The 13,562-nt window shown below is 36.8% G+C and overlaps 1 protein-coding gene across 3 annotated transcripts in view; it reads left to right on the top strand.

Annotated features, from left to right (window-relative positions):
- Positions 1 to 910: 910 nt before the first annotated feature.
- Positions 911 to 13,562, top strand: part of RNPC3 (RNA binding region (RNP1, RRM) containing 3) — a 46,452-nt gene continuing 33,800 nt past the window's right edge. For 2 of the 3 annotated variants that reach the window (XR_004032706.1, XM_030824978.1), the window contains exons 1-7: positions 911 to 1,497; positions 2,929 to 2,976; positions 8,980 to 9,098; positions 10,014 to 10,097; positions 10,602 to 10,713; positions 11,403 to 11,471; positions 12,623 to 12,765. Coding sequence is in view for 1 of the 3 variants with exons in the window: in XM_030824978.1 (XP_030680838.1) it covers positions 1,306 to 1,497; positions 2,929 to 2,976; positions 8,980 to 9,098; positions 10,014 to 10,097; positions 10,602 to 10,713; positions 11,403 to 11,471; positions 12,623 to 12,765 (767 nt within the window). In the remaining 2 variants the exon portion in view is untranslated. The remainder of the gene's footprint in view (positions 1,498 to 2,928; positions 2,977 to 8,979; positions 9,099 to 10,013; positions 10,098 to 10,601; positions 10,714 to 11,402; positions 11,472 to 12,622; positions 12,766 to 13,562) is intronic. The other variant, XR_004032707.1, reaches the window with a different exon arrangement.

The raw sequence follows: 13,562 nt of genomic DNA, 5'->3' as shown, positions 1-13,562 counted from the left end.
CCTATCTGATATTTTGGTGGGTGTGTGGGGAAGGTTCTTCTCATGTTTGTCTTCTAGTTTTCATTAATATCTGTCTCTCTCCTTTTCCCCAACCAATGCTGGACAGCAGATTGTTGGTATACTGCTTACTGCTGTATCTCTAACATTTATTTAAGTGGCAAAAAGAGCTGTAAGAGGAACTCTGGTTCTCCAGACTGTAGCAGCTACATCTAGCATAAAACCTCTCTTTAGAATCCTCAAAGTCCTCTCTGCATGGGGTGAGGGGTACATTCCTGACCTTCCGGGGATGATCCCTGCCTCACTCCATTCAGAATCTAGGCAGAACAGTGGATTAGAATGTAGACCCCAAGTCAGAACACCAAGGGTCAAAACTTAGTTCTTCTATTTTCTAGCTGTGTGATTTAACCTCTTTGTACATCAGTGTCCTCAGCTGTAAAAACGGGAGAAAAGTACCTACACCTACACACACACACACACACACACGCAATAATTTATTTACTAGGTTACCTCTTCCTAAAGGCTGCCATTTCTGTGAAATGAACCCTGGCAGGGGCCTATTCGTCTGCTAAATGCCTACTGATTCAAGAAAAAAGTCTCAACGTTTTGCCCCTTAAACTGAGTTCTCCTCCCTACATGGTGTCTAATGAGTTGACAGAAGAGCTGGCTAGCTTTATATTTTACCATCTAAACACTGTAAGAACATACCCGGTATTTCCACACCCAAGTTCTCCTCCTTGATATTCAGGCCAATTCACTTTCCAAAGGCCAGGGATTAAAAGCCCCGCGGGAAGCTCCAGATAGCGCTCGCTACAGCGCCCCGCCCCGCCCCCCCTTGCGCCCCGCCCCGCCCCCCTTGCGCCCCGCCCCGCCCCGCCTTGCGCCCCGCCTTGTGACGGTCCCAACCCGCACATGCGCAGTCGTAAGTCCTCGTGTCCTTGAGCGTGCAGCGTCCTTCCCTCAAGTGGCTGGAGTTCCTGTTTCCTTCTTTGATTGACAACTTGTGTTAACCCTTGCACATCTCTGGGCCAATTTTTGCTTGTAAGTCTTTCCGGAGCTACCTGGAATTTAAATCATTTTGCTTTACTGTCATTAGCACCGCGCCCTTCCCCGAAGAAAGAGTCTCCGAAGGGTTGCGGCTTTTCGTTGGCGCAGTTCTCGCGAGAAGGTGACTTTCTGTCTCGGTATTTCCTGGTTTCCAGAATCCTTAGCGCGAGGCGGAAAAAATATTTCTCTCAGCTTGTGTTGATGCCGCGATTTTGACTGAGACTTCTTCCCACGATTTCTGTTTTTGCTTCTCCAAGGAAAATGGCAGCTCCCGAGCAGCCGCTTGCGATATCAAGGGGATGCACGAGCTCATCTTCGCTTTCCCCGCCTCGGGGTGACCGAACCCTTCTGGTCAGGCACCTGCCGGCTGAGCTTACCGCTGAGGAGAAAGAGGACTTGCTGAAGTACTTCGGGGCTCAGTCTGTGCGAGTCCTGTCAGATAAGGGGCGACTGGTAAGGGCGCGCCCCTCCAGAGTCTCCGGGAAGGCATTTGGGAAGTGACCGGGGAGGGGGAGCGCTGACAAGAGTAAAATGGAAACGAGTGGGGAAGATGCACTTGTGTGATGGGAGCTCCCCCGTCCTACCTCTTTTGTATCAAAATATCCGCTCTGCGAAGTGGAGTTTTAATCGGCTCGAGTCTGGATTAGTCATAGCACTGCAGAAAAGGGCAAGTGAGAACGACAAAGCAGAAGAATGGAAATTAGCTTAGTTATATTGAGTTTTCGGATCCATCCTGAGAGCTTCACAACTTTTTTGAATTTGGGGTTGTTTCTCCTGGACTCAAGAGTATTCTTACAAATGTGCATCAAGGGATTTTTTAAAGTCCTAGTTCATTTATAAGCCAATGTTAAATCGTTCATTAAAATAGAGGAGAAGCTACATTGGTGACTTGAGTAAATTAAATGCAGAATTTCAACTAGAAAAAGAGGTTTTTCATAAAAATTTCCCGATGGCATCTTATAGGGAACAATTTTTGGGGGCTGTTAAGAGTACCTGTGTAGGAATTTACACAATTACTTTGTTTTGCTTTATATCCAAAGATGTTTTAGATTTCTCTTCATTAAAATAGGAATAGCGATGGGGCAAGAAATCAGTGGTTTTAAAGATTACCTAGGTGATTTTAATGTTAATGTGCAGCCCAAGTTGAGAGTTACTGAATTAGAAGAAAGACCAATTTTGATTAGTTTAAGTGTCATTTATACCCGCAAATTAAAAAAAAAAAAATTCTATATGGCTCAATTTAAGTACATAGGTCATCGTGATCAGATTAGACAAAATTAGAATGTGCAATATAATTATTAAAGTAACTTTTAATAAGCATTGACCAGAGCTCTTCCTTAACATAGTGATTCTTTTACTGTTGATTTGTGTTTCTTTTCTGATGATTTTAAAAATCTGTATAATTTATGTTTAAAAATAGACTTCTCCCATTGAACATTATTACAAAGATAAAGCACGAAGGAAATATGCACCTTGAAGAACGATTTCTCTCTTGGTGAATGTTTTTAAACTGCGCATTGTTATGTATAGAGGAAAGTTTACAATCTTTAGATCTGTCATAAATGAAGGAAATAAATTTTTAGTAGGTTAAAAGTGACCCTCTGTGTAGAACAGGTCTTTAAACCTTTGGTCTTTTGAACTATTTGCATGTGTAAAATGTGTGTCTTTATATGATAGAGGTTGCATAGCTTTCATCTCAAGTCTGACTCAAAAAGTATTGAAAACCACTGGATTGAAATTAGTAATCAGTTAAATGGTCTTGAGTTTTCATCCTTTTCCATGATTTTATTAACTTGTCACATTACTCCACTGGTAAAATGTCAGATTTCTTTATGAGAAACTGAAATTATATTGGAAGTAATTTGTACCTTAACTCTGTTTCAGAAACATACAGCTTTTGCCACATTCCCTAATGAAAAAGCAGCTGTAAAGGTATGACTTTTTCTTGACGATTGAAGTTGTCAACAGTATCCTCTTATCCAATCTTGGTTCAGATAATGTTAAACTGTGGTTTTTAAGAAGCAAAAGCGTTTGTATTCCAACAGTTTCCCCAACAGACTACATTTGATTTGTCAGTTGGCAGATCTTGCCCAGTCCTTTAGTAGATTATCTATAAAGCAAAACTAACTGCATATATAATTAAAATAACAATTTCTAAATGATTTAGATTGATAAATATCTCTGTGACTGTTACCAGGTAAGATGTTTTGAGTGTTAAAAGGAAAATATACATTTCTTTATAATGCCAGGGAATCATTCACAGGAGGTGATCTTTTAGCTAGAAGTCTAATGATTAATTGGATTTTTTCAGAAGGAAAGAAGGGGAGATGGGCCTTCTGGGCTTGGGAAACACCAAATAAAGCTGTGAGACATTGGAAGTTTTAAGTGGAGCAGGAGCTAAGGGTTGAGATGGAAATGGGACTTGAAAAATAGATTTGAGTCTTGGAGAGGTGTTGAGTTTGGTTTAGTAGGTGGACACTTGATACTTTTGAGCTGGCTCATAATATGATCAGGCCTGTGAAAAATATCTGGTATAGTTCATATCATGGATTAGATGCACAGAATTATTAGAGGTAGGAGACCAAATGGAAGGCTGTTGTAATGGCCAAGGCAAGAATAACTATCTGAAGAAGACAGTAAGAAGACAAAGGGGGAAGTAGATATATACTCAATAGAGATTGAGTTTGTAGGTTTTATAATATAGGGGTTGAGAGAGAGAATAGTTCAGGATATTTAGATTGAGGATTGAGTTATTTGGGTAGTTATATTAGCTGACATGAGGATCCAGAGGATGTTTGCAAAGGCATATGATGAATTCACTTGTCATCTGTTAACTTGGAAGGGTCATTGGGCTACTTTTATGGAGATATTTAAAAATATTAGTGAGTGCTGAGGCAAGGTGAAGAATGGAAAGATTTTTCAACCATGTGAATAGATGTGATTGCCCAAAGGATAATAAGCTAGGAGAGAAGAATGGGAAGGAGCAGTTAAAGTAGGAGAACTAGAAAGGAAATTATCACTGATGCAAAGAGAAGTGTGTTTTAAGAAGATGAAATCCTGTGATGATGCAAAATGAGGAATGAACACATCTTTTAAAGTCTTTTTGCCATGAAACAATAGAAATGACCCAAATTCTCATCGGTAAAAGGAAGGGAAGCCATAAATCACATTATATCCGTATACTGGACTGCAACTGTCTGAGAATGATGTCAAATGGTATGTGTTAATAGGGAATGATAGCCCAGATAGAGTACATGAATAAAGTTGCAAAACATTATATATGATGTAACCTCAGATTTTTTGAAACTAATAGTATACATGTTAGCATATACACAGAAAAAAATATGGTAGAACTATACAGCAAAATGTTAAAAACATCTTTCTCTGAGAGTAGAATTACAGAGGGCTTTCATATTATATCAATATGTACTTTTATAATGATAGGTAATTTTTTTCAGAAAAAAAGTATTTTTAAAAATATATCATAATACAGTGTAAAGTATGGTAATGAAAAATGCATTGTTTTAGGGTCAAGAATAACTTGGAGGAGAGGACATGGAGCCAGTCATTGTCTTTGGAAATGTTTGTAGTGAAAGGAAGCAGTAAGAGGTTAATGGCAGTATTGATAGGGCTTTTAGGCTAGAGAACATTTGGCCTTATTGGAAAGTGATAGATTAAGAAAACAAAGGGAGAAATGTTCAAGAATGGAGTAAGTAGCCGAGTCAGGTAGGAGGAGTTAACATTGAAAATGAAAAGCCATAAATCTTTGAAAATAAGAACATACGTGATACCCATTTTGAGAAGAAGAAAGTTGGAGTAAGTCAGGTTAGATGACCTTCATTTCAGATAATCAAGGCTTCACTGATAATAAAGAGGTCTAAAGTTCATTTAGGGTCTTGAAAATTATTGAAACATTTTAAAATTAGCTTTGTATGATGATGTAAGGCAGGGATCCTCAAACCCCGGGACACGGACTGGTACCCAGCCACGGCCTGGCCTAGTACCTAGCCACCGCTTGTTAGAACCTAGTACCTAGAACCTGGGCCGCACAGCAGGAGGTGACTGGCAGGCCGAGGAAGCTTTATCTCTATTCAGGGCTACTCCCCCTGGCTGCCTGAGCTCCACCTCCAGTCAGATCAGCAGTGCCTTGGGCCCTGTTGTGAACTGCACATGCAAGGGATCTAGGTTGTGCTCTCAATGAGAATCTGACTAATGCCTTATGATCCAAGATGAATCAGTTTCATCTCGAAACCTTCTCCCCACCCCCCACCCCGGCCTGTGGAAAAATTGTCTTGCACAAAACTGGTCCCTGGTTAAGGCATGTAGTTTCATGTGTTCAAAAATATTAAGTACCTACTATGTACTAGATGCTGTTTTAGGTTTTGGGATTATATGTGAAGACAAAGATGATTATAGTTCATATTCTCAAAAGGGGAGACAGACAAATAATAAACTTTAATATTTTAGAAGATGATAAATGCTATGGAAAAAGGACAAGTAGAGCAATAAGATCAGGAGTGCTAAGTGGGGAGAGGTCAGGCTGTAGTTAGGGTTATATTTGAACAACAATTTGAAGGATGCAAGGGAGTTAGCTAATGAAATTTCTGGGAGAAGTACGTTTGAATTAGAGGAACAGCTGGAACAGGGGCTCTAGGATGTGACCATGCCTGTCATGTTGCTCAAGGAAGCCACTGTGACTGGAGCAGACATAGTGGGAGTGATCTGTGGGAGCAGGAATGGGAGTGATCATTGGATTTGAAGTCAGAGAAGTCATAGAATCTGTATTATGTAGATTATAGTAAGGAACTTAGATTACTGTCAGTAAAATAGGGAGCCGTTGGAGCAAGGGGGTGACCTTGATATTTCAAAGAATTGCTTTTGCTGTTGCGACTAGACTAAAGGGAGAGAAAGGTAGAAACAGGGAAATCCGTTAAAATACTGTGGTAATTCAGTCCAGAATTGATGGTTGCCTTGACCACAGTGGTGGTGGTTAGCGGTGATTAGATTCTTTATATATTTTGAAGGTAGAAGCAAGGATTTCTTATTATATTTATTCCAATAGGTTTTGGGGGAACAGGTGGTGTTTAGTTACATGAATAAGTTCTTTAGTCGTGATTTCTGAGATTTTGATGTACCTGTCACCCAAGCAATATACACTGTGCCCATTGTGAAGTCTTTTATCCCTAACCCCCACCCCCAACACTTTCTCCTGAGTCCTCAAAGTCCATTTTATCATTCTTATGCCTTTGGGTCCTCATAGCTTAGCTCCTACTTAGGAGTGAGAACATATGATGTTTGGTTTTCCATTCCTGAGTTACTTCACTTAGAATAGTAGTCTCCCATTCCATCTAGGTTGCTGCAAATGCCATTATTTTGTTCCTTTTTATGGCTGAGTAGTATTCTATGTTATATATATACCATAATTTCTTTATCTGCTCATTAATTGATGTGCATTTGGGCTGATTCCGTATTTTTGCAGTTGCAAATTGTGCTACTATAAACATGCATGTGCAACTATCTTTTTTGTATAATGACTTACTGTCCTCTGGGTAGATACTCAGTAGTGGGATTGCTGGATGAAATGGTAGGTCTACTTTTAGTTCTTTAAGGAATCTCCACACTATTTTTCATACTTACTGTACTAGTTTACATTCCCACCAGCAGTGTGAAAGTCCCTTTCACCACATTTCTGCCAACATCTATTATGTTTTGATTTTTCCATTATGACCATTATTGCAGGAGTAAGGAGGTATTGCCTCATGATTTTGATTTGCATTTCCCTGATCATTAGTGATGTTGAGCAGTTTTTCATGTTTGTTGGCCATTTGTGTATCTTATTTTGAGAATTGTCTATTCATGTCCTTAGCCCATGGGATTGTTTTTTTCTTGCTGATTTGTTTGGATTCCTTGTAGATTGTGGATATTAGTCTTTTTTTTGGATGTATAGATTGCAAATATTTTCTCCCACTATGGGTTGTCTATTTGTTGTTTGTTTCTTTTGCTGTGCAGAAGCTTTTTAGTTTAATTAAGTCCCATCTATTTATCTTTGTTTTTGTTGCATTTGCTTTTGGGTTCTTGGTCATGACATCTTTGCCTAATGTCTAGAAGGGTTTTTCTGATGTTATCTTCTAGAATTTTTATGGTTTCAGGTCTTAGATTTAAGTCCTTGATCCATCTTGAGTTGATTTTTGTATAAGGTGAGAGATGAGGATCCAGTTTCATTCTTCTACACGCGGCTTGCCAATTATCCCAGCACCATTTGTTGAATAAGGTGTCTTTTCCCCACTTTATGTTTTTGTTTGCTTTCTGGAAGATCAGTTTCCTGTAAGCATTTGGGTTTATTTCTGTGTTCTCTATTCTATTCCATTGGTCTATGTGCCTATTTCTATACCAGTACCGTGCTGTTTTGATGACTATGACCTTATGGTATAGGCAAACAGGATTTCTTAATGGCTTGGATATGGAATGTGGGAAAGAAGCATTAAGGATGATTACAAGATTTTTGACCTGAATAACTGGAAGAATGGAGTTGCTATCAACTGAAATAGAGATGGCTCCTGGTGGAGCACATTTGGGGCTGGGGGAGAGATTAGGTGGTTTAGCTTCTGAAATGTTGAATTTGAAATGTTTGTTAGATACCTGTGGGGCGCTATCCATTATTTGAATATGTGTTCCTTGACTTCAGGACAGAAGTCTGTGCTGAAATTGTAAATTAGTGAATCATTAGCATACAGATTTAAAGTTCGCATTCTGGATTAAATCACCAAGACAATATGTTGAGAGAGAAAGGAAGAGCAGGACGACAGCTCTGGAGCATTCTAACATTAAGAACTTGAGAGAAGGCACAAATCAAAGAGATGGAGGAGTACAAACCAGCGAGCTAGGAAGAAAACTAAGAACTTAGGAAGTCTTGAAGCCAAGTGAATGACATGTATCAAGGAAGGAGTGATTAACTATGTTAAATGCAACCAAGTGAAGAGTAGGAGTTTATCATTAGCCCAACAATACAAAATTTGTTGTCTATGATAAGCAGTCTCAGTAAACTTATTAAAGCATTAACCTGATTGAAGTAGGTTTGAAACTGAATAGGCAGAGAGGAGTTGTAGATAGAGGGTTTAGATAACTTGTACAGAGTTTTACTACAAAACTAATAATACAAATTTAGGATGGGAGAAATAGGAGCATGTTTTCATACTGATATGGATAATCCAATAGACGACAGTAAATTAACAGTATAGGATCACCCTCCACACCCCTCACCACACACATTTCCAGAGCATAGCTAAGTAAAGACCCCTGAGTAGATGAGAGGATGGAATTTAGTATATAAGTTAAGCAGCTGGATTTAGATAGGCATGTGGATAGTTAATAGATGATAACAGACAGCATGCATATGCTGGTAGATGGGGAGTTACAGTGGGAGTCTGATATTCTCATGTCATCACTTCAGTTGTCTCAAAGTAGAAAACAAGGTGCTAAGCTAACGGAATACAAGAAAAATATTGTGAGGTTAAGGAATATGGAGAAAGTACAAAATACTCTCTTAGATATAGGTGGAAAAAATAGACTAAGATTGTAATAAGTAATTTTGTGGCATAATTAAAGATCACCCTGAGATTTGTGGTAGTTTTTATAAATTGAAAGTGAGGCCAGGGAAATTTGTTAATTTGTTTTCTAGCCATTTTCAGCTGCCTGGGTATAAGCAGAGCTGGCATAAAGTGGGATTTAGCCAGATTTTTATTTTCCTAAGTTATAGGAAGTAGTCCTTTAATAAGTAATAAAGGCTTAATAACCTGAGATTAAAAATAAATTAGGAAATAGTCAAGGAACTGTTTACAGCATTAGCAAAAAAAAAAAAAAAGTATAAAAATTGGTCTCTAACAAATCATTTTTGGTACAATTGTGAAATGTTTACTCTTGTTCTTTTAACTGAAGGCATTGACAAGACTCCATCAACTGAAACTTTTAGGTCATACTTTAGTCGTTGAATTTGCAAAAGAGCAAGATCGAGTTCACTCCCCATGTCCCACTTCAGGCTCTGAAAAAAAAAAAAGGTATGTAGATAATACATTTTTGTAACATTTTTAAAGTGTGTGTGTGTTTTTTTTTAAATCAGTTATACAGTTATTATATTGTTTTCAGACTAGCAAGTAAGTAATTGGAAGAGTAATGACAGATTTTTCCATTAAACCTAGTACAGTAAAACAGTATCTTTTTTTCTGCTGCTAATTGTGCATTAGGAACCAGATTTAATATTACGGGCTAATCATTGTGAAGTGGGAAGGGAGTGGGCTGAAATGAATTCATCTTCAACTTTCAATGGAGGGAAAATAACTAGTATGAAGTCTTTGTATCAGAGATATCACAGTGTCATGAAATCAAAACTGGCATTGTGTTTCCAGCTGTGACTCTTTTTAGTACACCTTCACAAATTTGCTTTACACTAGTGGTTCTCAAAGTGTGGTCCCTAGATCAGCTGTATCATCTGTAAACTTGATCAAAATACAGAACCTTGAGCTTTAACCCAGTCTTACTGAATCAGAAACTTAATTGAGGGATGGAAGGGATGGGAAAATGTTCTAGAAGTCTATGAGTTTTAATAAACTCTCCAAGTGATTATGATACACATTAAAGACATTTGATTACCACTGTTTTATACCATGTAAACTTTAGTTTTATTTTTGTTCAGTGACAATTATGCCATCTTCATAGTCTTGCTGTGCAGAGTATATGAAAATGTGTAGTGCTCAATGTAATAATAATACAGAAAGGATTCAGTGAAGGTTAATTTTAGTTAATTTTAGTTTCCTTCCCATTTATTGGGGTTTGCTTGAGAAATACTTGAAAGTTTTTTTTTTTTTTTATAACTGTTTTTATAATGACATGTTTGAAAAGGTAATTTATCTTTTCTGTGTGCAGTTTTTCACTCTTTGGAAAGATTAGATTAACTTTGATTCTGTATGTCCCAGGTCTGATGACCCCGTCGAAGATGATAAAGAAAAGAAAGAACTTGGTTACTTAACAGTAGAAAATGGTATTGCACCAAACCATGGGTTAGCATTTTTGTTTGCTTTTCTTTTGCTTTTGTTCTGTGTTATATACAGATATACAGATATCTTACTGCTTTTTGCTTATTGTATATTGTGTTATACAGATATCTTATTATATATTGTGATATACAGATATCTTATTGCTTATTGTATATTGTGTTATATACAGATATCTTATTGCAAATAAGATAATTAATTAAAAACAAAGATATTTAATGTCATGTATATTTTTAATATGTTGAATAAACATTTTGAGTTATGAGTTTGTCACTGAATTCAGTGCAGAGAAAGCATCTATTAAAATGTTCAAAGCTACAAGATAAACCTCTGCCAAGAAATGCAGTAGCTTATTTTTCTTTTTAAATGTACTTTGGATCTTTTAGGAACAACGTAAATCTAATAGTACTGTATCATTTGAGCAGTGTGTTTGTTATCAGGTTACCTAAAATGAGTTACTGATATGAAATTATTAAAACATAAGCATCTTAAATGTTTTCTATTTTATAGGCTGACTTTTCCTTTGAATTCATGCCTCAAGTATATGTACCCACCACCTTCCAGCACAATCCTAGCAAACATCGTAAATGCCTTGGCAAGTGTGCCTAAGTTCTATGTACAGGTAAGTAGAATAAAACTTTTCCTAAAAGGACTTGTTTGTATAGCTTGATACTTTATTTTTCATGCTGATTCTCATAAAAGTAATCAGACTAATTCTAGACAGCCAGTGATACAGTATTTTAAATGTAATTAAATATTTACTACTTTCAAGTAGAGACTTTTATAAGGTATAATATAAGTGGATACTAATAAACAGAAACTAGTTTGGGAAATGTAATTTGTGATAATTCTCTATTACTTTAGAATACATCATTAACATAAAGATTCTTAAAAGAAAAGTTATAGTAGACCACTGAGCAAATGCTTAAAAATATTGGCAGTAATAACATATTTTTTGGAAGTACAAAGTGTAGGTGATGTTTATTTTTTAATGTGTTTCTCTGTTTTATAATTTTACAATAATTGGGTTAAAGATATAAAATCATTTCAGTAGTTTTTATATTGCAAGAACATTACATTCTTAGTGATGGGACTAATTGAACATGTAGAATTGACATTTTAGGAAGGTTAATCTGAGATATACTAATGCCTTGTTTTACCTTATGCAGAGATTATAAAGGCAAGAGATGGGCAGGTCTTCCTTTACACTCAATTAATACATAGTGTTATAGCAAAATTTCTTAGTACATAAAATACAAGATGTGAGTTGAATCATTTTATATGTGAATTTAAATGTCTTACCGCTTTAAGGTCCTTCATCTTATGAATAAAATGAATTTGCCCACACCTTTTGGACCAATTACTGCGCGACCTCCCATGGTAAGAAAGCTCTTAGAATTTTCAAGTCAAAATTTCTCTTCCTGAATGGGATTATTGAGGCTGAATTATACAGGTGTTGTAGCAACCTCTGATGTACATTGAAAATAAGGAACGGATATAAAGTAATATGATGATAATAGTAGAACTGAGAACTGTAAGTGAGGAAAAGCCAGAATATGAAAGAAATGCTTTTGGCAATAAAGGCTATCATTTCATCCAGTGTGGTTAAGTTTTTTGAGCCAAAACATTGTGCCATCCTATAAGGTAGTTACACTTAACTAAATTACCTAAAGATTTCATTGTTCTGGTTTTGTCACAAATAGAGCTTTGTTTGCAAAAGATGAAAAAGGGGGCTGATATTTTTATTAGACTTGACTATGCAAATCTGTCAATAATTTAGAAGTAGGCCATACCTGCTCTTGAATAATTTTAGTTATTATTTTGCTGTAGTACTCCTAATATATTTATAAATAATAGCAATGCAAAATTATTAATACTTTGAGTGTTCATATATGAATAGAAGAGAATGTGGTTTGGGATTTGTTGCTTTTCTAATGTATGTACTATTAACTTTAGGATTTGGTGTTTTTTTTTTGTAACCCCAACACCTACTCAATGCTTGATATATTACTGGAGAATTAATTAAGGTTGTACTAGCTGCTGTTAACAAATAAATTCTTAGTCATTTACTACAATAAAAGTTATTTTTGGTTATGTCAGATCCTTTCCAAAAGTAGAGCAGAGGGATATTTTGCTCTACTGAGCCATGAAAAACACCTGAATCATTTTGACCATGTGCCTTTCCAGGTTGATGAAGACATTGCTACACAGTCTGCAGATCAGGAAGGAAGAATTGTATGTGGGAGTTGTTAATGGTCTCATTTCATTGGCTATAACTCAGTTACAAGGGGAAATGTAACTGCAGAGAAGCTTTGAAAATTTAGTTCAGCTGAGGGTAAAGGAAGAAGAGACAAATTTTGTGATCAGCTAGTGATCTGCCATACAAGGTGTTCCCTCAATATGTGTAGAATGTGTTAAAAAAAAAAAAAAAAAAGACCATGTGATAGAAATGAGAATGAAGTATTCAAATGGAGTTTGTTCTATAAATATTTCAGACTGCCATAGTATTTTCGTTTTATTCTTTTAATTAGTATGAAGACTATATGCCATTGCATGCACCTCTTCCACCCACATCTCCTCAGCCACCTGAGGAACCTCCTTTGCCAGACGAGGATGAGGAATTATCTAGTGAAGAATCAGAATATGAAAGCACTGATGATGAGGACCGACAGAGGTTTGTAACATGAAATATTTGTTTAGTTTCCAAGAAACATAGAATGTAAGAAAGAGACTCTTGCTCTCCCTAGATTTTGTGTGTATAATTCTTAATAATTTGGGGTGATAAGAATTTGTCCTCAGCCCCCCAACACCTCAAGCATATATAGCAGCTATAAGTTAAGACCTGAGAATAGATAACAAGACCTAAGTGAAAATTTTTAGATGATGTGTAATTTTTTAGATTGATGATTATGGTATTATAAAGTACGTTTGAGCCTTGTTATTTGTGGATTCCATATTTGAGAATTTGCCTATGTGCTAAAATTTATTTGTGACTTCAAAATCAATAATCAATGTGCTTTTTATTATTATTATTATTATTATTATTTATTTATTTTTTTTTTTTTTTTGATACGGAGTTTCACTCTTACTGCCCAGGCTGGAGTGCAATGGCACGATCTCAGCTCACCACAACCTCCGCCTCCCAGGTTCAAGTGATTTTTCTGCCTCAGCCTCCCGAGTAGCTGGGATTACAGGCATGCGCCACCATGCCTAGATAAATTTTTGTATTTTTGGTAGAGACGGAGTTTCTCCATGTTGGTCAGGCTGGCCTCGAACTCCCAACCTCAGGTGATCCGCCTGCCTCAGCCTCCCAAAGTGTTAGGATTACAGGCATGAGCCACGCGCCCAGCCTCAATGTGCTTTTTAAAGTTTTTTTGTGGAAATGGACATTGTACCATGTGGTGAAAAATTTGAGTCAGCCAACACACACGTTCCCAGATGAAGTCAAATAAAGACACCCTCTGCCTTCTT

Source organism: Nomascus leucogenys, chromosome 12, assembly GCF_006542625.1.
Source record: "Nomascus leucogenys isolate Asia chromosome 12, Asia_NLE_v1, whole genome shotgun sequence".
Classification (NCBI taxonomy): domain Eukaryota; kingdom Metazoa; phylum Chordata; class Mammalia; order Primates; family Hylobatidae; genus Nomascus; species Nomascus leucogenys.
This window is presented reverse-complemented; position numbering and strand designations above follow the sequence as displayed.